We start from the raw sequence: 25,148 nt of genomic DNA on the forward strand, positions 1-25,148 counted from the left end.
ACATTCACACACATCTCAACTCCAGCATTCCTGTGAGTAATACAGTACATTCACACACACATCTCAACTCCAGCATTCCTGTGAGTAATACAGTACATTCACACACACATCTCAACTCCAGCGTTCCTGTGAGTAATACAGTACATTCACACACACATCTCAACTCCAGCATTCCTGTGAGTAATACAGTACATTCACACACACATCTCAACTCCAGCGTTCCTGTGAGTAATACAGTACATTCACACACATCTCAACTCCAGCATTCCTGTGAGTAATACAGTACATTCACACACACATCTCAACTCCAGCGTTCCTGTGAGTAATACAGTACACTCACACACATCTCAACTCCAGCGTGCCTGTGAGTAATACAGTACATTCACACACACATCTCAACTCCAGCGTTCCTGTGAGTAATACAGTACATTCACACACACATCTCAACTCCAGCATTCCTGTGAGTAATACAGTACACTCACACACACATCTCAACTCCAGCGTTCCTGTGAGTAATACAGTACACTCACACACACATCTCAACTCCAGCGTTCCTGTGAGTAATACAGTACACTCACACACATCTCAACTCCAGCGTTCCTGTGAGTAATACAGTACACTCACACACATCTCAACTCCAGCATTCCTGTGAGTAATACAGTACACTCACACACATCTCAACTCCAGCGTTCCTGTGAGTAATACAGTACACTCACACACATCTCAACTCCAGCGTTCCTGTGAGTAATACAGTACACTCACACACACATCTCAACTCCAGCGTTCCTGTGAGTAATACAGTACACTCACACACATCTCAACTCCAGCGTTCCTGTGAGTAATACAGTACACTCACACACATCTCAACTCCAGCGTTCCTGTGAGTAATACAGTACACTCACACACATCTCAACTCCAGCGTTCCTGTGAGTAATACAGTACACTCACACACATCTCAACTCCAGCGTTCCTGTGAGTAATACAGTACACTCACACACACATCTCAACTCCAGCGTTCCTGTGAGTAATACAGTACACTCACACACATCTCAACTCCAGCGTTCCTGTGAGTAATACAGTACACTCACACACATCTCAACTCCAGCGTTCCTGTGAGTAATACAGTACACTCACACACATCTCAACTCCAGCGTTCCTGTGAGTAATACAGTACATTCACACACACATCTCAACTCCAGCGTTCCTGTGAGTAATACAGTACACTCACACACATCTCAACTCCAGCGTTCCTGTGAGTAATACAGTACACTCACACACATCTCAACTCCAGCGTTCCTGTGAGTAATACAGTACATTCACACACACATCTCAACTCCAGCGTTCCTGTGAGTAATACAGTACATTCACACACACATCTCAACTCCAGCGTTCCTGTGAGTAATACAGTACACTCACACACACATCTCAACTCCAGCGTTCCTGTGAGTAATACAGTACATTCACACACATCTCAACTCCAAGGTTTCTGTGAGTCACACAAACTTCTCATGTGTTTGCAGTGTTCTGCTGTAACCCAATGTGCTTTAACGCGTGTGTGTTGTGCAGGCGTCGGGGTCAGCAGGTGACTTCATCTGTACAGTGTACCTAGAGGAGAAGAAGGAGACGGCAGAGCAGCATGTCAAGGTGACCTCTCACCTCTGACCTTAACTAACCCTTCAGACCTCACCTTTATCACGATAGGGAAATAGAGTAAGAAGAGTTCCAGAATGTCACTCCCTCCACTGCTCTCCCCTCTAGATCCCTGGTTCTATGACGGCAGCAGAGCTGACCTGTGAGATTCTGGACCGGCGGAAGATCCAGGTCAGAGAGAAAGACTACTGGAGCTGCTGGGAGGTCAGCCAGAAGGAGGAGACCGGTGAGTGGAGAGAGAGATGAGAGGTCAGTCAGAAGGAGCAGACCGGTGAGTCGACAGAGAGATGGGAGGTCAGCCAGAAGGAGGAGACCGGTGAGTGGAGAGAGAGATGAGAGGTCAGTCAGAAGGAGGAGACCGGTGAGTGGACAGAGAGATGGGAGGTCAGCCAGAAGGAGGAGACTGGTGAGTGGAGAGAGAGATGAGAGGTCAGTCAGAAGGAGGAGACCGGTGAGTGGAGAGAGAGATGAGAGGTCAGCCAGAAGGAGGAGACCGGTGAGTGGAGAGAGAGATGAGAGGTCAGTCAGAAGGAGCAGACCGGTGAGTGGACAGAGAGATGGGAGGTCAGCCAGAAGGAGGAGACCGGTGAGTGGAGAGAGAGATGAGAGGTCAGTCAGAAGGAGGAGACCGGTGAGTGGACAGAGAGATGGGAGGTCAGTCAGAAGGAGGAGACCGGCGAGTGGAGAGGGGAAAGAGGTATGGGATGGAGAGGAAGGAGACAGAGTTATGGGATGGAGAGGAGGGGGACAGAGTTATGGGATGGAGAGGAAGGGGACAGAGGTATGGGATGGAGAGGAAGGGGACAGAGGTATGGGATGGAGAGGTGGGAACAGAGGTATGGGATGGAGAGGAAGGGGACAGAGGTATGGGATGGAGAGGAAGGGGACAGAGTTATGGGATGGAGAGGAAGGGGACAGAGGTATGGGATGGAGAGGAAGGGGACAGAGGTATGGGATGGAGAGGAATGGGACAGAGGTATGGGATGGAGAGGAATGGGACAGAGGTATGGGATGGAGAGGAAGGGGACAGAGGTATGGGATGGAGAGGAAGGGGACAGAGGTATGGGATGGAGAGGTGGGAACAGAGGTATGGGATGGAGAGGAAGGGGACAGAGGTATGGGATGGAGAGGAAGGGGACAGAGGTATGGGATGGAGAGGAAGGGGACAGAGGTATGGGATGGAGAGGAATGGGACAGAGGTATGGGATGGAGAGGAATGGGACAGAGGTATGGGGTGGAGAGGAAGGGGACAGAGGTATGGGGTGGAGAGGAAGGGGACAGAGGTATGGGGTGGAGAGGAAGGGGACAGAGGTATGGGGTGAAGAGGAAGGGAACAGAGGTATGGGGTGAAGAGGAAGGGAACAGAGGTATGGGGTGGAGAGGAAGGGGACAGAGGTATGGGGTGGAGAGGAAGGGGACAGAGGTATGGGGTGAAGAGGAAGGGAACAGAGGTATGGGGTGGAGAGGAAGGGGACAGAGGTATGGGGTGGAGAGGAAGGGGACAGAGGTATGGGGTGGAGAGGAAGGGGACAGAGGTATGGGGTGGAGAGGAAGGGGACAGAGGTATGGGATGGAGAGGAAGGGGACAGAGGTATGGGATGGAGAGGAAGGGGACAGAGGTATGGGATGGAGAGGAAGGGGACAGAGGTATGGGATGGAGAGGTGGGGACAGAGGTATGGGATGGAGAGGTGGGGACAGAGGTATGGGATGGAGAGGTGGGGACAGAGGTATGGGATGGAGAGGTGGGGACAGAGGTATGGGATGGAAGTGCTAGGGAGAAGTGATGCTGCTGTTGAAGCTCTGTTCTGTTTGTCTCTCCTCTCTCTCCTCACTCTCCTCTCTCCCCTCTCTCTCTCACTCACTCAGAGCGTCCGTTGCATCATCTGGAGCGTGTGTTACCCATCCTACACTCTCTGGGTACCGACTCCCACCTGCTGGTCAAAAAGAACCTGGCCATGGAGGCCATACTGGTCTACCTGGGTACACACACACTAACACACACACATACATGTGGTTACCGGGTTAAAAAGGAAACAACTCAAAGATGAACAGTTTAGGCATTAGTTCTGAGTGGTTAAGGTTGGGGTTAAGGCTTGCTAGAGCAGTGCTGTAGATGCAGTGTTCAGAGTGGTTAAGGTTGGGGTTAAGGCTTGCTAGAGCAGTGCTGTAGGTGCAGTGTTCTGAGTGGTTAAGGTTGGGTTAAGGCTTGCTAGAGCAGTGCTGTAGGTGCTGTGTTCTGAGTGGTTAAGGTTGGGGTTAAGGCTTGCTAGAGCAGTGCTGTAGGTGCTGTGTTCTGAGTGGTTAAGGTTGGGGTTATGACTTGCTAGAGCAGTGCTGTAGGTCCAGTGTTCTGAGCAGCACCAGTTCACTCCCATTTCTGGGTGAATGTTGTATTTTATTTTATTGTGAGCATATATTTACGTTCTCAGGACCTTTTCAAACGTCTGGAATCTAAGTTTGTTTCTAGTGATCAGGCTGCTAACACACAATTGAATTGACTTCTCAGCTCTACTATTACCCCTATACTGTTTCTGATTTGGTACGATCCGTCCCCCCATAGCCAGTAAAGTGGATGTGTCCAAGCACGGGATGGTGAAGTTCCGGGAGGAGAGGAGCATTCTGGGATTGGGACTGAACACCGGCAGCTTCCACGACCGCTACTTCATCCTAAACACTGTCTCCCTCAGGATGTACAAGGAAGTGCGGGTAAGACACACACACACACACACACACACACACACACACACACACACACACACACACACACACACAGCTAATCTGTCTGTTTTGTTTCCCTGTAGAGTAATCGTTCAGAGAGGGAATGGCAGGTGAAGAATCTGAGGGTCTATCTAGGCATCAAGAAGAAACTACGACCACCCACCTGGTCAGAACACCTCTCTGTCCTCTCCTCCTGCCTGGTCAGAACATCTCTCTGTCCTCTCCTCCTGCCTGGTCAGAACATCTCTCTGTCCTCTCCTCCTGCCTGGTCAGAACATCTCTCTGTCCTCTCCTCCTGCCTGGTCAGAACACCTCTCTGTTCTCTCCTCCTGCCTGATCAGAACATCTCTCTGTCCTCTCCTCCTGCCTGGTCTCTCTCTCTATGTAGTTGGGGTCTGACTGTGATGTTTCCTATCTCTCTCTCTATGTAGTTGGGGTCTGACTGTGATGTTTCCTATCTCTCTCTCTATGTAGTTGGGGTCTGACTGTAATGTTTCCTATCTCTATGTAGCTGGGGTCTGACTGTGATGTTTCCTATCTCTCTCTCTATGTAGTTGGGGTCTGACTGTGATGTTTCCTATCTCTCTCTATGTAGTTGGGTTCTGACTGTGATGTTTCCTATCTCTCTCTATGTAGTTGGGGTCTGACTGTGATGTTTCCTATCTCTCTCTATGTAGTTGGGGTCTGGCTGTGATGTTTCATATCTCTCTGTAGTTGGGTTCTGACTGTGATGTTTCCTATCTCTCTCTCTATGTAGTTGGGGTCTGACTGTGATGTTTCCTATCTCTCTCTATGTAGTTGGGGTCTGGCTGTGATGTTTCCTGTCTCTCTGTAGTTGGGTTCTGACTGTGATGTTTCCTATCTCTCTCTCTATGTAGTTGGGGTCTGACTGTGATGTTTCCTATCTCTCTCTATGTAGCTGGGGTCTGACTGTGATGTTTCCTATCTCTCTCTCTCTATGTAGTTGGGGTCTGACTGTGATGTTTCCTATCTCTCTCTCTCTATGTAGCTGGGGTCTGACTGTGATGTTTCCTATCTCTCTCTATGTAGTTGGGGTCTGACTGTGATGTTTCCTATCTCTCTCTCTATGTAGTTGGGGTCTGACTGTGATGTTTCCTATCTCTCTCTCTCTATGTAGTTGGGGTCTGACTGTGATGTTTCCTATCTCTCTCTCTATGTAGTTGGGGTCTGACTGTAATGTTTCCTATCTCTATGTAGCTGGGGTCTGACTGTGATGTTTCCTATCTCTCTCTATGTAGTTGGGTTCTGACTGTGATGTTTCATATCTCTCTCTCTATGTAGTTGGGTTCTGACTGTGATGTTTCCTATCTCTCTCTATGTAGTTGGGGTCTGACTGTAATGTTTCCTATCTCTATGTAGCTGGGGTCTGACTGTGATGTTTCCTATCTCTCTCTCTCTATGTAGTTGGGGTCTGACTGTGATGTTTCCTATCTCTCTCTCTATGTAGTTGGGGTCTGACTGTGATGTTTCCTATCTCTCTCTCTATGTAGTTGGGGTCTGACTGTGATCTATAAAAGTGAAAAACAGGAGAAGCCAGAGAAGCAGCAATGGTGAGTCCCTGAATGTGTGTCCTCTGTCTGTGTATGCTATGCAGTATGTCCAGAATAGCTGGAGGCCTACTGAGCTACACACACCAGGGAATAGGGGTCTGCAATGGGAGATCTTTTACAGACGAGAAGAACTCAAAATCCACTTTTTATTCTGGCTTTGACTATAATCCTGTAAAAACACACCTTACATCCTTACCATATCCCATGTCTATCTTATGTTTCCTACTCATCTTAGCTTGTCCCCAAATAAAATGTAACAGTTGTTTCTGTTCTGCTGCTAACTGTATTGAAACCCCCAAAATATTTATCCTCTCACAATCCATAAAACTGCGGAAATCATTTCTCTTATATTACAAAAAGGACATCAATCTCCAACATCTGAATGAATAACAGATACAACACCCTCCATTACATATCACCAGTCCCCTTTAGTAACGGTGGCTTGTACCGTGCTCTCCATGATGGCTTTACCTTGTCATCAACACCCTCCATTACATATCACCAGTCCCCTTTAGTAACGGTGGCTTGTACAGTAATCTCCATGATGGCTTCACCTTGTCATCAACACCCTCCAATACATATCACTAGTCCCCTTTAGTAACGGTGGCATGTACCGTGCTCTTCATGATGGCTTTACCTTGTCATCAACACCCTCCATTACATATCACTAGTCCCCTTTAGTAACGGTGGCTTGTACCGTAATCTCCATGATGGCTTCACCTTGTCATCAACACCCTCCATTACATATCACCAGTCCCCTTTAGTAACGGTGGCTTGTACCGTGCTCTCCATGCTGGCTTTACCTTGTCATCAACACCCTCCATTACATATCACCAGTCCCCTTTAGTAACGGTGGCTTGTACAGTAATCTCCATGATGGCTTTACCTTGTCATCAACACCCTCCATTACATATCACCAGTCCCCTGTACAGTGTTCTCCATGCTGGCTTTACCTTGTCATCAACACCCTCCATTACATATCACCAGTCCCCTGTACAGTGTTCTCCATGCTGGCTTTACCTTGTCATCAACACCCTCCATTACATATCACCAGTCCCCTGTACAGTGTTCTCCATGATGGCTTTACCTTGTCATCAAGGCCCAGTTTTACCCTCCAATAAGTGTCTTTTCTATTTTTAAATGTATCTTTATTTAGAACCTTGACACACCCCCTATACAACTCCTTCCCATTCACACATCACATCCAAACCCACCTCTTCCAACCCTCTCAAATCCACTAATAACACCTTTCTGGCCAACTCTGGGATATTGGATGTAATCCCTAGTCTGGGAAATGGGGCGTAATCCCTAGTCTGGGAAATGGGGCGTAATCCCTAGTCTGGGATATTGGATGTAATCCCTAGTCTGGGAAATGGGGCGTAATCCCTAGTCTGGGAAATGGGGCGTAATCCCTAGTCTGGGAAATGGGGCGTAATCCCTAGTCTGGGAAATGGGGCGTAATCCCTAGTCTGGGAAATGGGGCGTAATCCCTAGTCTGGGAAATGGGGCGTAATCCCTAGTCTGGGAAATGGGGCGTAATCCCTAGTCTGGGAAATGGGGCGTAATCCCTAGTCTGGGAAATGGGGCATCTTCATCTGGTGCCTTTTTCTTGTAACTCTTGAGCATAATCCACTCTTCTCCTGACACAAAACACTTTTTGGAACCCAATGATGTTTATCCCAAAATAAATCTACAATAATTTCCTGTATCTTGGCCAGAAGGCCAGACGGTGGCTCTAAACATGACAACCGATGTCACAGTGCACAATGCAACCACATTGTTAACAATAATAGTGGCCTCCTGAATGACATATGAGCTAACAACCATCAGAATCAGGGAAATGTTTTCCCCTATCTGCCTGCAGAGAACACAGTAGGACTCGTCCGTGTGTATGATTTGCCCCATCACCTCCCTCAGCCTGTTGGATAAAGCCTTGGACAGGATCTTCTAATCAGTGCACATTAAGGCCACCAGCCTCTAGTTCTTCACCTCCTTAGGGTCACTCTTTGTTGGCAGTAGGATGAGGACAGCCCTTCTGCAGTTTATTGGTAGTAACCCTCCGGTCAAACTATCGTTAACTACTGCTAGCCAATCCTCTCCCAACAAAAAGACTTCAAAATGTCAACGGGAAGCCCATCAATACCCAGTGCCCTTCCATTTTCCATGCCTTGTAATGCAGTGGAAAGCTCCTGCAAAGACGATGGTTGCTCTAGTTCAACCTGAGCTCCTGCAAAGACGATGGTTGCTCTAGTTCAACCTGAGCTCCTGCAAAGACGATGGTTGCTCTAGTTCAACCTGAGCTCCTGCAAAGACCATGGTTGATCTAGTTCAACCTGAGCTCCTGCAAAGACGATGGTTGCTCTAGTTCAACCTGAGCTCCTGCAAAGACCATGGTTGCTCTAGTTCAACCTGAGCTTCTGCAAAGACCATGGTTGATCTAGTTCAACCTGAGCTTCTGCAGCCACCTGTGGGAGCCTATCAAGGAACTGCTGTGTCACTGTTTTATCCCCTGTATACTCACACTTGTAGAGCTCAGCATAGAACACTACTGCCCTCTTTCTAATTCCACTTGGGCTAGTGAGCTCCTGTCCAACAGCTGATTTGAGGCCATTAATAAATCTTCTTTGTCCATTATTTTTTCTCTAAACCGAAGAAAAATGTGGATGAGGCATTGATTTCAGAGATTCCCTGAAATGTACTTCTCACCAATGTCCCCTGTACTCGGATACCCAGCAGGTCTGCCAATGCCCCCTGTACTCTGATACCCAGAAGGTCTGCCAATGCCCCCTGCACTCTGATACCCAGCAGGTCTGCCAATGCCCCCTGCACTCTGATACCCAGCAGGTCTGCCAATGCCCCCTGTACTCTGATACCCAGCAGGTCTGCCAATGTCCCCTGTACTCTGATACCCAGCAGGTTTGCCAATGTCCCCTGTGCTCTGATACCCAGCAGGTCTGCCAATGTCCCCTGTGCTCTGATACCCAGCAGGTCTGCCAATGTCCCCTGTGCTCTGATACCCAGCAGGTCTGCCAATGTCCCCTGTGCTCTGATACCCAGCAGGTCTGCCAATGTCCCCTGTGCTCTGATACCCAGCAGGTCTGCCAATGTCCCCTGTACTCTGATACCCAGCAGGTCTGCCAATGTCCCCTGTACTCTGATACCCAGCCGGTCTGCCAATGTCCCCTGTACTCTGATACCCAGCAGGTCTGCCAATGAGGCTTTTTTTCCTCTTGAGTGCTTGAATATGGCCTTGATCTCCTGTGGTCTCAACCAACATCAACAGTTCCACTATTTCAGACTCTAGAGCGTTCATTGATCTGGTGATGTCTCTGGTGACATTCCTCGTGTATTGATTACAGAATTGATGAATCTGGATGTTCCCTATATCCCACCACTGTTGAAGAGATACAACACTGTCTTCTTCAGACCTCCACCTCTCCCAGAAAAAAATAACTTGTACAAACATACAATCACCGACAAAGACATGAGGGGGAACAGAGGGTTAAATACACAACATGTAGTTGATGGGATTAGAACCAGGTGTGATGGAAGACAAGACAAAACCAATGGAAAATGGAAAGTGGATCAGCAATGGCTAGAAGGTCGGTGACGTCGACCGCCGAAAACCGCTCAATCAAGAAGAGGGGCTGACTTCGGCGGAAGTCGTGACACACTTGGGCACATGTATATTGTCTCGAGCCTCCATTTTGAAAATAAAGCGTTTTTAAAATAGTCCTTGAGGCTATATGAGGTTTTTTGTGTTTTCTATCTAAATCACTGACTGTCCAGTTCAAATCCACAGCAAGAAATACATAATTCTCAGTATTACATTTCTCAATGGTATTTGATAACGTCTCTAAAAAAACACCCTCTCAACTGCCATTACTGGGGCATATAGATTTATTAAACCCATAGGGATGTTTTCATATATCGCTCTAACTTTTCCCCTCAACGACCTCTTCAACCTCATATGATTAAGGCAAAAGTCCTTTTGAGAACAAGATGGCCACACCCCCAGTCTGAGTTTTTATGACTACACACAACTGCCCCCCTCCCCCTCCAACTCCACTCCTGTTGCCACACAACTTAATTTTCCATATTACTATGCATTTCTTGTAGAAAACGTATGTCACTTCCCTTTCCCTTTATTAACCCCTTCACTACGCCTCTTTGTTTCCGTCTCTCACCCCATTTACATTGTAAAGAAGAAATCTTACAACTGCTCAAGGCTGGGAACAAAGCACAGGAAGAGACAGAAAACACGTCTCTTTAGAGTTAAGGCTGCGCCTGAACTCTTTCATTTCCTTTAGAATTGACCTCACTTGTCACTCGTGACCACTTTCTTTAGTCTAGCAATTTCTGGGCTTGTCAAACCTCCACCCGTTATTTTGGACATCAGAAAATTTGCTGATTCAATAAACCATTCACTTTCAGGAAAAACACATGTTACATTATAATCCTGCATATCCTTTTCAATCCCATACCTCCGTTCCATCCCATTTCTCTCGCTATTTTGTTGTGACGCATCCGATTTCTAGCTGTCATCCCCAGAAGAAAACTCCACCCTCTCTACAACCTGTTTGTCCTCAACTGATTTATCAATTTCTACTTCCTGTTTGTCCTCAACTGATTTATCAATCTCTACCTTCCTGTTAGAATTAGAACCTTCATTCCCCCCCTTAAATTCTTCCTCTTCCTCCTCGCTACTTTGCTTAATTTTCCATTACCCTCCCTCTCCTCTTGAACTCCCATTTCATTCTCCAGCATGCCCTCAGCGACCTCAATCGCAGTCTCACCTACCCCCCCCCCCTTCCTTGCTCTACCACAACTGCCCCCATAGCCATATTGCTCTCCTTTCCTATTTTCCCCACCACATCTGCCCACCTTCTCCTGAACCCGTAGCCTGTTCATCCCTTCTCCTGAACCCGTAGCCTGTTCATCCCTTCTCCTGAACCCTCAGCCTGTTCATCCCTTCTCCTGAACCCTCAGCCTGTTCATCCCTTCTCCTGAACCCTTAGCCTGTTCATCCCTTCCCCTGAACCCGTAGCCTGTTCATCCCTTCCCCTGAACCCGTAGCCTGTTCATCCCTTCTCCTGAACCCTTAGCCTGTTCATCCCTTCTCCTGAACCCGTAGCCTGTTCATCCCTTCCCCTGAACCCGTAGCCTGTTCATCCCTTCTCCTGAACCCGTAGCCTGTTCATCCCTTCCCCTGAACCCGTAGCCTGTTCATCCCTTCCCCTGAACCCGTAGCCTGTTCATCCCTTCCCCTGAACCCGTAGCCTGTTCATCCCTTCCCCTGAACCCGTAGCCTGTTCATCCCTTCTCCTGAACCCGTAGCCTGTTCATCCCTTCTCCTGAACCCGTAGCCTGTTCATCCCTTCTCCTGAACCCGTAGCCTGTTCATCCCTTCCCCTGAACCCTTAGCCTGTTCATCCCTTCTCCTGAACCCGTAGCCTGTTCATCCCTTCTCCTGAACCCGTAGCCTGTTCATCCCTTCTCCTGAACCCGTAGCCTGTTCATCCCTTCTCCTGAACCCGTAGCCTGTTCATCCCTTCTCCTGAACCCGTAGCCTGTTCATCCCTTCTCCTGAACCCGTAGCCTGTTCATCCCTTCTCCTGAACCCGTAGCCTGTTCATCCCTTCTCCTGAACCCTCAGCCTGTTCATCCCTTCTCCTGAACCCTTAGCCTGTTCATCCCTTCTCCTGAACCCGTAGCCTGTTCATCCCTTCTCCTGAACCCTTAGCCTGTTCATCCCTTCTCCTGAACCCGTAGCCTGTTCATCCCTTCTCCTGAACCCTCAGCCTGTTCATCCCTTCTCCTGAACCCTCAGCCTGTTCATCCCTTCTCCTGAACCCTCAGCCTGTTCATCCCTTCTCCTGAACCCTTAGCCTGTTCATCCCTTCCCCTGAACCCGTAGCCTGTTCATCCCTTCCCCTGAACCCGTAGCCTGTTCATCCCTTCTCCTGAACCCTTAGCCTGTTCATCCCTTCTCCTGAACCCATAGCCTGTTCATCCCTTCCCCTGAACCCGTAGCCTGTTCATCCCTTCTCCTGAACCCGTAGCCTGTTCATCCCTTCCCCTGAACCCGTAACCTGTTCATCCCTTCCCCTGAACCCGTAGCCTGTTCATCCCTTCCCCTGAACCCGTAGCCTGTTCATCCCTTCCCCTGAACCCGTAGCCTGTTCATCCCTTCTCCTGAACCCGTAGCCTGTTCATCCCTTCTCCTGAACCCGTAGCCTGTTCATCCCTTCTCCTGAACCCGTAGCCTGTTCATCCCTTCCCCTGAACCCTTAGCCTGTTCATCCCTTCTCCTGAACCCGTAGCCTGTTCATCCCTTCTCCTGAACCCGTAGCCTGTTCATCCCTTCTCCTGAACCCGTAGCCTGTTCATCCCTTCTCCTGAACCCGTAGCCTGTTCATCCCTTCTCCTGAACCCGTAGCCTGTTCATCCCTTCTCCTGAACCCGTAGCCTGTTCATCCCTTCTCCTGAACCCGTAGCCTGTTCATCCCTTCTCCTGAATTTCATTGATTCAGTAGAAGTGTAGAACACATAATCAAACCCATCAATCTTGAAGCTGAACGCTAAATTCAGTTGGTCAGTATCCTTCTTTAAATTCCTGTACACTTGTGTCCTATGAGATACGACATGTTTCAGCAAAGGAGATTTGCATCCAAAAATAACCTTTATTGTATATACAAGATAACTCTCTCTCCAACACTTCATCCCTAACGAATGGAGGTACGTTAGAGGTACGTTAGAGGTACGTTAGGAAGTAGAACTGTCTTTGCCGGACTCATAAGAGGGAATACCGACGTCTGTGTCTCCCTCAACTACCGGATTCACCTTTTCAATGGAATCTAATGACTACAGAGGTACTCATCCTTGAGGCTGATTTTATGCTATCATACCCAATGATAGCACCCACTGCTAAACTACATTCTTCCACCCAACAACCTGTCGCAGCGGGACTCTTCACCCCAAGCCGACTAGGTTTTTCAAACTGTAAACCTCCACGAGTGGCCATTACAATCAGCCCCTGAGGACCAACCTCAACGATCCCACCACCCCTATACATACTTAGTGACAGTGAGACAATATCACCTTTAAAACAACTCAACTAATCAATATAAACATACACTACCGTTCAAAAGTTTGGGGTCACTTAGAAATGTCCTTGTTTTTGAAAGAATAGCGCATCGTTAATGTTGTAAATGACTATTGTAGCTGGAAACTGATTTTTTAATTTGTTTTAATGGAATATCTACATAAATGTACAGAGGCCCATTATCAGCAACCATCACTCCTGTGTTCCAATGGCACGTTGTTGTGTTAGCTAATCCACGTTTATCATTTTAAAAGGCTAATTGATCATTAGAAAACCCTTTTGTGAAGAGGCAACTCCGGGATGCTGAATTCCAGCCGCTCCTGCTTCCCAACTCGCTCCGAGAGAGAGAGAGAGAGAGAGAGAGAGAGAGAGAGAGAGAGAGAGAGAGAGAGAGAGAGAGAGAGAGAGAGAGAGAGAGAGAGAGAGAGAGAGAGAGAGAGAGAGAGAGAGAGAGAGAGAGAGAGAGAGAGAGAGAGAGAGAGAGAGAGAGAGAGAGAGAGAGAGAGAGAGAGAGAGAGAGAGAGAGAGAGAGAGAGAGAGAGAGAGAGAGAGAGAGAGAGAGAGAGAGAGAGAGAGAGAGAGAGAGAGAGAGAGAGAGAGAGAGAGAGAGAGAGATGCGGAGAGTAAGATGCGGAGAGTGAGAGAAAAAGATGGGGAGAGTAAGATGCGGAGAGTGAGAGAGAGAGAATATACTATGTCCTTCATTCCAAAATGATCCTAATTATTAGTGTGACAGATGGAACAATGAACCAGTTGTTCCCGTTGTGTTGAGGGAAACAGAGTAAAGTGTTTGGGGCATAACAGGCTTTAACAAACCAAGGGCCCCATGAGCTCCCTGCTGTGAGGAAGAGCAGCCACGTGATGTACAGAGCTGTGTGTGTCGTAACTCCATGGCTGTGTCAGTGTTGTGTAGTTTATCTGTTAGAGAAAGTGGACTTGTTGAGGGTGTGACTCAGTGTGTGTCTGGTGACATCATCGCTGAGGTGTGAAACGCACTCGACTAATCACTGAATCTCGTTTAAATTAGGACTCACTCTGTGTTGACGCCCAGGGGACTTTCACCAGGCAAAGTGTGTGAGATACGGGAGGTTGGGGGAACGGATTGTGCACTAGGCCTACTTACCTAAGTTTCTGTCTCACGCTCTCCCTCTTCTCTAATAAATAAGCATAAATATGGGTTGTATTTAGATGGTGTTTGTTCTTCACTGGTTGTCCTTTTCTTGTGGCAACAGGTCACAAATCTTGCTGCTGTTATGACACACTGTGGAATTTCACCCAGTAGATTTGGGAGTTAATCAAAATTGGGTTTGTTTTTTAAAATCTTTGTTGATCTGTGTAATCTGAGGGAAATATGTGTGTCTAATATGGTCATACATTGGACAGGAGGTTAGGAATTGCAGCTCAGTTTCCACCTCATTTTGTGGGCAGTGATCACCTAGCCTGTCTTCTGTTGAGAGCCATGTCTGCCTACGGCAGCCTTTCTCAATAGCAAGGCTATACTCACTGAGTCTGTATATAGTCAAAGCTTTCCTTAAGTTTGGGTCAGTCACAGTGGTCAGGTATTCTGCCTCTGTGTACTCTCTGTTTAGGGCCAAATAGCATTCTAGTTTCCTCTGTTTTCTTGTTAATTATTTCCAATGCATCAAGTAAGTATCTTTCTGTTTTCTCATGATTTGGTTGGGTCTAATTGTGTTGCTGTCCTGGGGCTCTGTGGGGTCTGTTTGTGTTTGTGAACGGAGACTCTGGACTCTTCTTCAGGTTAATCTCTCTACTCTCTCTCTCTCCCTCCCTCCTCTCCCCTCTCTCTCTTTCCATCCTCCCTGTAGGTATCTGTGTTGTGACACTCAGACAGAGATGAGGGAGTGGTTCTCCACCTTCCTCACTGTCCAGGTGAGAGGACACATACTACTTACTGTCTGTCACACTGGTTATTATGATTCCCTGTTCTGATTCACCCCCTCTCTCTCCCGCCTCTCTCTATCCCTCTCCCCCTCGCTCTCTATCCCTCTCCCCCTCGCTCTCTATCCCTCTCCCCCTCGCTCTCTATCCCTCTTCTTTCTCCCTCTCTCCCCCCTCTCAGTATGATGGTAACGTGTGGCCAGTGGATGCAGTCCAAACACGTGTGACCCGTGCGTTGCCGGTGGATACGCGTCATGGTAACGTGGCATTGATTCCGTTGCGCGGCAGCGAGAATGAGATGCGGAACAGCGTTGCAGCTTTCACTGCCGACCCGCTTGGCGTGAGTCAATCCTCCAATCACTGGGGCCAACCCAAGGTTGTGGGCCTATCAGAGACCTCCATGCTGACACAGCCCCCCCCCCCCCCCCAGCCCTGTCCTGAGTCCCATGATGCAGTGTGTGTGTGTTTGTGGTCAGGAGGGGGGCGGAGTTGACCCTGTGGTCAGGATGGATAACCTCTGAACTCTGATTAACCCTGATTACGCTTATCGCAACCCCTACAGAGAGAGAGAGAGAGAGAGATTTCAATTGGCTATATTAGAACTGTTTAATTTGATCCTGAGTGTAGGTTATTTCCCTGACATCTGGAATCAAGGACTCATAACCCCAATCTTTAAGAACTGAGACAAATTTGACCCGAACAATTACAGAGGCATTTGTGAGAACAGTAACCTGGGGAAGGTTTTCTGTAGAATTATAAATGTAAGAGTTCTAAACTTCCTTAATGAGCACAATGTCTTGAGTAAAAGCCAAATTGGATTTATACCAAAACATCGCACGACTGATCATATTTCCAGCCTACACACCCTGATAGATAAACATGTCCACCAAAATAATACCAAAATATACACTTGCTTTATCGACTTCCAATAAGCATTTGATTCTATTTGGCATACATGCACTCTTCAATATTTACATTAACGAATTGGCCACTATTCTAGAAAAACCCTTAGCCCCTGGTGTTAGTCTCCACAATTCAGATAAATGCCTACTCTTCGCAGATGACCTGTGCCTGCTGTCACCCACAGCACATGGCCTACAGCAGAGCCTGGACCTGCTATAGCAGTACTGCCAGACCTGGGCCCTGGCAGTAAACCCCCAAAAGACTAAAATAATGATTTTACAGAGAAGATCCAGATCTCAGGGAATTAGACCAAAGTTCTCAATTGGTACAAAATTCAAAAGCAAATTGAAATACCTATTCAAATTTGGCTAAAACTAATTGAATGTGTCATTGAACCAATTGCACTTCATGGCAGCGAGGTGTGGGGTCCACTTGCAAAACAAGATTTCATCAAATGGGACAAACACCCCATTGAAACCCTGCATGCAGAGTTCTGTAAGATTCTCCTCCTACATGTCCAGAGGAAAACTACAAACAATGCATGCAGGGCAGAATTAGGCCAATATCCACTAATAATAAAAACTCAAAAAAGAGCTATTAAGTTTTGGAAACATCTAAAATACAGTGACCCCCTCTCATATCACTACCAAGCCCTGCAATGCCAAGAGCTGAGCAAAGAAAAGACCAGCTGGTCCTGGAGCTGAGTTCACAAACCTGTTCTACTAACACACTGAAGGACCAGAACATCCAATCAATCAGGATAAACCAAATTACAACACAGTCAAAACAAAACTATATTGCTTATTGGGAAACACAAGCACAAACACAAAGCAAAATGCAGTGCTATCTGGCCTGAAATCGACAGTACACCGTGGCTAACTATTTGACCATGGTTACAGGGAGGGAGGGAGAGAGGGGGGAGGGAGGGAGAGGGGGAGAGAGGGAGGGAGAGGGGGAGGGAGGGAGAGGGGGAGAGGGGGAGGGAGAGGGGGAGGGAGAGAGGGAGGGAGAGGGAGAGGGGGAGGGAGAGGGGGGGGAGGGAGAGGGAGGGAGAGGGAGGGAGAGGGGGGGAGGGGGGGGGGGGGAGGGAGGGGGGGGGAGAGAGGGAGAGGGAGAGGGAGGGAGGGGGGGGAGAGAGGGAGGGAGAGGGAGAGGGGGAGAGGGAGGGAGGGAGAGGGAGGGAGGGGGGGGAATTCATGGAGCTTTTTTTTTCATCAGGTGTGTGTGTTCTGGATATAGTGATCATAAATTTAAGCAATAAGGCACGAGGGGCTGTGGTATATAGCCAATATATCACGGCAAAGGGCTGTTCTTAGGCACTACACTAATGTACCCTTAGCTGTGGTACATTGGTCATATACCACAAACCCCTATTATAACTGGTTACCAACATAGTTAGAGGAGTACAAATAAATGTTTTGTCATAGCTATGGTATACGGTCTAATATACCACGGCTGTCAGCCAATCAACATTCAGGGCTCAAACCACCCAGTTTGTAATGTTTTCTATGTACCCCTCTGACCCTGGGCAATTGTGTGTAGGCTTGCTGTGTCTCTGTCTTTCTGTATCTTGCTGTGTCTGTGTCTTTCTGTGTCTCTGTGTCTTGCTGTGTGTCTCTGTGTCTTGCTGTCTCACTGTGTCTCGCTGTCTCACTGTGTCTCGCTGTCTCACTGTGTCTCGCTGTCTCACTGTGTCTCGCTGTCTCACTGTGTCTCGCTGTCTCACTGTGTCTCGCTGTCTCACTGTGTCTCGCTGTCTCACTGTGTCTCGCTGTCTCACTGTGTCTCGCTGTCTCACTGTGTCTCGCTGTCTCTGTGTCTTACTGTGTCTCTGTGTCTCTGTGTCTTGCTGTGTGTCTGTGCCTGGCTGTGTCTGTGTCTCTGTGTCTTGCTGTGTGTCTCTGTCTTGCTGTCTCTGTGTCTTGCTGTCTCTTGCTGTGTCTCTGTCTTGCTGTCTCTGTCTCTTGCTGTGTCTCTGTGTCTTGCTGTGTCGCTGTGTCTCTGTGTCTTGCTGTATCTGTGTCTCGCTGTGTCTGTGTCTCGCTGTGTCTCGCTGTGTCTCGCTGTGTCTCGCTGTCTTGCTGTGTGTCTCGCTGTGTGTCTGTGTCTCGCTCTGTGTCTGTCTGTGTCTTGCTGTGTGTCTGTGTCTTGCTGTGTCTCGCTGTCTCGCTGTGTCTCTGTGTCTTGCTGTGTGTCTCGCTGTGTGTCTCTGTGTCTGTGTCTCGCTGTGTCTCTGTGTCTTGCTGTGTCTCTGTGTCTTGCTGTGTCGCTGTGTGTCTTGCTGTGTCTCGGTGTCTTGCTGTGTCGCTGTGTGTCTTGCTGTGTCTCTGTGTCTTGCTGTGTCTTGCTGTGTCTCGCTGTGTCGCTGTGTCTCGCTGTGTCTCTGTGTCTCGCTGTGTCGCTGTGTGTCTGTGTCTTGCTGTGTCTCGCTGTCTCGCTGTGTCTCTGTGTCTTGCTGTGTGTCTTGCTGTGTGTCTCTGTGTCTGTGTCTCGCTGTGTCTCTGTGTCTCGCTGTGTCGTCTCTGTGTCTCTGTGTCTCGCTGTGTGTCTTGCTGTGTCGTCTCTGTGTCGCTGTGTCTCTCTGTGTCTCGCTGTGTCGCTGTGTGTCTTGCTGTGTCGTCTCTGTGTCGCTGTGTCTCTCTGTGTCTCGCTGTGTCTCGCTGTGTCTTGCTGTGTCGCTGTGTGTCTTGCTGTGTCTCTGTGTCTTGCTGTGTCGCTGTGTGTCTTGCTGTGTCTCTGTGTCTTGCTGTGTCGCTGTGTGTCTTTCTGTGTCTCGCTGTGTCTCGCTGTGTCTCGCTGTGTCTTTGTGTCTTGCTGTGTCTCTGTGTCCTGGCTGATGACAAACAGGATGGTGAATCCATAAATAACACTGACTGTGTGTGACATAGCTGTTAGCACTCACCATTACACTTGACAGAGTTCATGTCAGCCAGTCTGAATAAATTAATCTCTCTCTCCCTCCACTCTCCCTCCCTCCACTCTCCCTCCCTCCCCCCTCTCTCTCTCCCTCCTCTCTCTCTCCCTCCCTCCACCCCCCCTCTCTCTCCCTCCTCTCTCTCTCCCTCCCTCCACCCCCCCCTCTCTCTCTCCCTCCCTCCACCCCCCCTCTCTCTCTCCCTCCACTCTCCCTCCCTCCACTCCCCCTCTCTCTCCCCCCTCTCTCTCTCCCTCCACGCCCCCTCTCTCTCTCCTTCCACTCCCCCTCTCTCCCTCCCTCCTCTCTCCCTCCTGCCACCCCCCCTCTCTCTCTCTCTCTCCCGATACCCCCCCTCCCGCCCTATACCTCCCCCTCTCTCTCTTCACCCCCCCCCTCTCTCTCTTCACCCGCTCTCTCTCTCTCTTCACCCCCTCTCTCCCTCCCTCCACTCCCCCTCTCTCCACTCTCCCCCCTCCACCCCTCTCTCTCCCTCCACTCCCTCTCTCTCTCTCCCTCCACCCCCTCTCTCTCTCCCTATACCCCCCTCTCTCTCTCTTCACCCCCCTCTCTCTCTCTTCACCCCCCCCTCTCTCTCTTCACCCCCCTCTCTCTCTCTCTTCACCCCCCTCTCTCTCTCCCTCCACACCCCCTCTCTCTCTTCCTTCACCCCCCCTCACTCTTCCTCCACCCCCCCTCTCACCCTCCACCCCCCATCTCTCACCCTCCACCCCCCTCGCTCACCCTCCAACCCCCCTCGCTCTTACCCTCACCCCCCCTCGCTCCTCTCTCGCACCCTCCACCCCCCCTCTCTCTGTCCCCCTCCAACCCCCCTCGCTCACCCTCCACCCCCCCTCGCTCTTACCCTCACCCCCCTCGCTCTCACCCTCCACCCCCCCCGCTCCTCTCTCACCCCCCCTCTCTCTGTCCCCCTCCACCCCCCCTCGCTCTCACCCTCCACCCCCCCTCGCTCCACTCTCTCACCCCCCCTCGCTCACCCTCCACCCCCCCCTCGCTCTTACCCTCCACCCCCCCTCGCTCCTCTCTCTCACCCTCCACCCCCCCTCACTCTTACCCTCCACCCCCCCTCGCTCCTCTCTCTCACCCTCCACCCCCCCTCTCTCTGTCCCCCTCCAACCCCACCTCTCTCTCTATATCCCTCTGTCTCTCAGCTCTTTAGAGATGTCTGATAATGGGGCCAGACAAGGTGAGACATCATTATCTAATGTTTGTTCATGTGTAAGAGTGCGTGTGTGGTTATCTAATCGTCTGTGTGTGTTTCATAGGGGAGAGACCACCAGCTATAGAACCCACAAACTCTTCAGAACATTCCAGTAATGCCCCCCCCCCCCCCCCCCCCCCCCCCCCACGCACACACACACACCTGTGCCTATAAACTGGACCTCTAAGCAGGGGAAGCAGGTGTGTCATGAGGATTGAGAGAGACTGCTACCACAGTGCCTTTTACAACTGCAGTGCACCCTGGGATACATCGAGGACCTGGAAGACGTTCCCGGTATAGACTGAGGGAGGGACAGAACTAGAACACAGACTGTTACCGGAGCAGCATGACAGTACAGACTGTTACCAGAGCAGCCTGACAGTACAGACTGTTACCGGAGCAGCCTGACAGTACAGACTGTGTCTCTCTGAGAGGCCTGGAGAACCTGTGACAGGTGGGAGATAATGGAATGACCTTCACTGGCAATCCAGCCTTCAGTGTCCCCATATGTCCCATAATAACTCTATCCCTTCCTCTAACCATGTCGATCTCCCTGGTTTTTAACTTTCCCCCACATCTACACCTCCCTGAGACTCCCCCATCTATAAAGTGTTCACCCCACTCCCCAGTGTTCTCCTTCCCTGTTTTCTAGACTTGTGTAATTATTTATTTCTCCAGCAGAGGGAGCAGCATATGAACGTAAGGGGGACAACCATGACCATTATTCAACATTAAGTTGGTTCCACTAGTCAAGAGGGAGCCATAGAGACGTGTCCGAGTTGATTTATGTAGTGACGTCATTACTCCCAACTCTAGGCCAAACCTGTATATATGTATACACACACACTCACACAGGCCCTCAGAACTGTTTTTGGGCAAGGAAAGAAGTGCTCACTCTGTTTACCATTTGTGTAAGACTGTGGTGTCCTTCCTGTCTGCTACTCTGTACACTTCAACAAGCGTTTCAGTCAGAACTACATTCCTAGTTCAGTGATGACATGTGGAGGAGTCCGTAAGGAGAGCATTAATTAACACCTGACCGTGTGGTTAACCAGCCTGATCTCCTGAGCTCACATTCTGGTTCACTTCAGTAAAAACGAAATGTGATGATGCTCAGTGATGAGTCTGGTTTCACCAGGCTAGTGTGACTGACTGGTCAGAAATTGTCTACTTTTCTGGGGACGCAACAACACGCACAAGTGGTGTATTCTCATGAATGTGAACCTAACACTCTCAATCATCATATTAAATGTAACATGACAGCTTTAACCTGCCTCTGTCTTATAACTGTATCTAAGTGAAAGTAACTTTTGTCAATTCTGCAGTTCTTCAGATGATAACTGTAGATATGAATTTTAATAAATAAAGTCAATGTAATTTGGATCTGTGTGTGAAAATATGTAGCACCCTCTGACTCTACACCCATTCCATTATTTCCTCTGCGTCTGTTCTCTGAATGGCAACCCAACTGTTTCCATAGTGCCCATCTACCCGTGGTTGTCTGTTCTCTGACAACCCAACTGTTTCCATAGTGCCCAACTACCCGTGGTTGTCTGTTCTCTGAATGACAACCCAACTGTTTCCATAGTGCCCATCTACCCATGGTTGTCTGTTCTCTGAATGACAACCCAACTGTTTCCATAGTGCCCATCTACCCGCAGTCATCTGTTCTCTGACAACCCAACTGTTTCCATAGTGTCATCTACCCATGGTCATCTGTTCTCTGAATGACAGCCCAACTGTTTCCATTGTGCCCATCTACCCGCGGTCATGTGTTCTCTGACAACCTAACTGTTTCCATATTGCCCAATTACCCGTGGTAGGTATGTTGAACAGTATAAAACAAGAGAGTCTGCTAAATGACTCACCACTGTAAGTCTCTGGATAAGAGAGTCTGCTAAATGACTCACTACTGTAAGTCTCTCTGGATAAGAGTGTCTGTTAAATGACTCACTACTGTAAGTCTCTCTGGATAAGAGAGTCTGCTAAATGACTACTGTAAGTCTGGATAAGAGTGCTAAATGACTCCCTACTGTAAGTCTCTGGATGAGAGAGTCTGCTAAATGACTACTGTAAGTCTGGATAAGAGAGTGCTAAATGACTCACTACTGTAAGTCTGGATAAGAGTGCTAAATGACTCCCTACTGTAAGTCTCTGGATGAGAGAGTCTGCTAAATGACTCCCTACTGTAAGTCTCTGGATGAGAGAGTCTGCTAAAAGACTCCCTACTGTAAGTCTCTCTGGATAAGAGAGTCTGCTAAAAGACTCCCTACTGTAAGTCTCTCTGGATAAGAGAGTCTGCTAAATGACTCCCTACTGTAAGTCTCTGGATGAGAGTCTGCTAAATGACTCCCTATTGTAAGTCTCTGGATGAGAGAGTCTGCTAAATGACTCACTACTGTAAGTCTCTGGATAAGAGTGCTAAATGACTCCCTACTGTAAGTCTCTGGATGAGAGAGTCTGCTAAATGACTACTGTAAGTCTGGATAAGAGAGTGCTAAATTACTCACTACTGTAAGTCTGGATAAGAGTGCTAAATGACTCCCTACTGTAAGTCTCTGGATGAGAGAGTCTGCTAAAAGACTCCCTACTGTAAGTCTCTCTGGATAAGAGAGTCTGCTAAATGACTCCCTACTGTAAGTCTCTGGATGAGAGTCTGCTAAATGACTCCCTATTGTAAGTCTCTGGATGAGAGAGTCTGCTAAATGACTCACTACTGTAAGTCTCTGGATGAGAGTCTTTTAAATGACTCACTACTGTAAGTCTTTTTTTTATTTTTTATTTTACCTTTATTTAACCAGGCAAGTCAGTTAAGAACAAATTCTTATTTTCAATGACGGCCTGGGAACAGTGGGTTAACTGCCTGTTCAGGGGCAGAACGACAGATTTGTACCTTGTCAGCTCGGGGGTTTGAACTCGCAACCTTCCGGTTACTAGTCCAACGCTCTAACCACTAGGCTACCCTGCCGCCCCGGCATTTAACACTCTGGATAAGAGTGTTAAATGACTCACTACTGTAAGTCTCTGGATGAGAGAGTCTGCTAAATGACTCACTACTGTAAGTCTCTGGATAAGAGTGTCTGCTAAATGATTCACTACTGTAAGTCTGGATAAGAGAGTCTGCTAAATGATTCCCTACTGCACGTCTCTCTGGATAAGAGAGTCTGCTAAATGATTCCCTACTGTACGTCTCTCTGGATAAGAGAGTCTGCCAAATGACTCCCTACTGTAAGTCTCTGGATAAGAGTGTTAAATGACTCACTACTGTAAGTCTCTCTGAATAAGAGTGTTAAATGACTCCCTACTGTAAGTCTCTCTGGATAAGAGAGTCTGTTAAATGACTCCCTACTGTAAGTCTCTCTGGATAAGAGAGTCTGCTAAATGACTCACTACTGTAAGTCTCTCTGGATAAGAGCGTCTGCTAAATGACTCACTACTGTAAGTCTCTCTGGATAAGAGCGTCTGCTAAATGACTCACTACTGTAAGTCTCTGGATAAGAGAGTCTGCTAAATGACTCCCTACTGTAAGTCTCTGGATAAGAGAGTCTGCTAAATGACTCCCTACTGTAAGTCTCTGGATAAGAGAGTCTGCTAAATGACTCCCTACTGTAAGTCTCTGGATAAGAGAGTCTGCTAAATGACTCCCTACTGTAAGTCTCTGGATAAGAGAGTCTGCTAAATGACTCCCTACTGTAAGTCTCTGGATAAGAGAGTCTGCTAAATGACTCCCTACTGTAAGTCTCTGGATAAGAGAGTCTGCTAAATGACTCCCTACTGTAAGTCTCTGGATAAGAGAGTCTGTTAAATGACTCCCTACTGTAAGTCTCTCTGGATAAGAGAGTCTGCTAAATGACTCCCTACTGTAAGTCTCTGGATAAGAGAGTCTGTTAAATGATTCCAATGTAAAGCTAGATGCTGACCTGTAGTTCTACTTTGTCACGTTAGTCATTCAGCATTCTGTCTAGGACACATTTAACAGACATGCTTTTTATTTGACATTCATAAATCTGTGACACACATGCACTGTCTCTCTCTCACACACACATTGTGCTGTTCCCAAGTCCTGTGGCTTTCTTGGCAATGTCACTCCTCAGCCGCAAAATGAAGCCTGCAGAGGTGTGTGTGTTCCACCAGCTCTCCTCTCGTCGTCCTGAGCCGAGCCGACACAAACGGGTCACCCTGCACCACAGGCACACACAGGAGAACCAGCAGGCCTGCATCAGTGTGTATGTGTGTGTACGTCTTAGTGTGTCTGTGTATGCAAGTGTCTAGTCATGACATTTCCCTGTGTAGCTCCTCTGTGTACAGCCATGGGGCACCAGCTGTAGTGCTGTCAGGTTGGAAGACCAATGTTGGTCAATTGAAATCATCATGGAAGATTAAAGCTCAGAACCCTCTGTTGATGGACCTGACCGAGGCCCTGCACAGACTCACTGATCTACACATAAACTTGTAATCCATACAACTACCAGTTCAAATTATGCTCATTTCCAGAGATGGGTAACCTACACAGTGTCTGTTCCAGAGATGGGTAAACCTGTTCCAGAGATGGGTAAACCTGTTCCAGAGATGGGTAACCTACTGTGTCTGTTTCAGAGATGGGTAAACCTACAGTGTGTCTGTTCCAGAGATGGGTAAACCTGTTTCAGAGATGGGTAAACCTACAGTGTCTGTTCCAGAGATGGGTAAACCTGTTTCAGAGATGGGTAAACCTGTTCCAGAGATGGGTAAACCTGTTCCAGAGATGGGTAAACCTGTTCCAGAGATGGGTAAACCTGTTCCAGAGATGGGTAAACCTGTTCCAGAGATGGGTAAACCTGTTCCAGAGATGGGTAACCTACACTGTGTCTGTTCCAGAGATGGGTAAACCTGTTCCAGAGATGGGTAAACCTACACTGTGTCTGTTTCAGAGATGGGTAAACCTGTTCCAGAGATGGGTAAACCTGTTCCAGAGATGGGTAACCTACACTGTGTCTGTTCCAGAGATGGGTAAACCTGTTCCAGAGATGGGTAAACCTACAGTGTCTGTTCCAGAGATGGGTAAACCTGTTTCAGAGATGGGTAAACCTGTTCCAGAGATGGGTAAACCTGTTCCAGAGATGGGTAAACCTGTTTCAGAGATGGGTAAACCTGTTCCAGAGATGGGTAAACCTACAGTGTCTGTT

General features: G+C 48.4%; 1 protein-coding gene across 10 annotated transcripts in view; it reads left to right on the forward strand.

Annotated features, from left to right (window-relative positions):
• The window catches only part of LOC110507948 (arf-GAP with Rho-GAP domain, ANK repeat and PH domain-containing protein 1), a 145,157-nt gene extending 123,791 nt beyond the window's left edge, over positions 1 to 21,366 (forward strand). For 2 of the 10 annotated variants that reach the window (XM_090223958.1, XM_090223964.1), the window contains 10 exons: positions 1,567 to 1,644; positions 1,759 to 1,876; positions 3,518 to 3,631; positions 4,212 to 4,357; positions 4,453 to 4,535; positions 5,881 to 5,940; positions 14,872 to 14,935; positions 15,126 to 15,284; positions 19,934 to 19,968; positions 20,048 to 21,366. In XM_090223958.1, coding sequence (XP_090080084.1) covers positions 1,567 to 1,644; positions 1,759 to 1,876; positions 3,518 to 3,631; positions 4,212 to 4,357; positions 4,453 to 4,535; positions 5,881 to 5,940; positions 14,872 to 14,935; positions 15,126 to 15,284; positions 19,934 to 19,951 — 840 coding nt within the window. In that variant the 3' untranslated portion in view covers positions 19,952 to 19,968; positions 20,048 to 21,366. Of the gene's footprint in view, positions 1 to 1,566; positions 1,645 to 1,758; positions 1,877 to 3,517; positions 3,632 to 4,211; positions 4,358 to 4,452; positions 4,536 to 4,757; positions 4,816 to 4,880; positions 4,939 to 5,880; positions 5,941 to 14,871; positions 14,936 to 15,125; positions 15,285 to 19,933; positions 19,969 to 20,047 lie in introns of those variants that run through there. The other 8 variants (XM_090223959.1, XM_090223965.1, XM_090223957.1 and 5 more) reach the window with 5 other exon arrangements.
• Positions 21,367 to 25,148: the final 3,782 nt, after the last annotated feature.

This window comes from Oncorhynchus mykiss, chromosome 27 (genome assembly GCF_057628025.1).
Source record: "Oncorhynchus mykiss isolate SJ-2025 chromosome 27, ASM5762802v1, whole genome shotgun sequence".
In the NCBI taxonomy this organism is placed as follows: domain Eukaryota; kingdom Metazoa; phylum Chordata; class Actinopteri; order Salmoniformes; family Salmonidae; genus Oncorhynchus; species Oncorhynchus mykiss.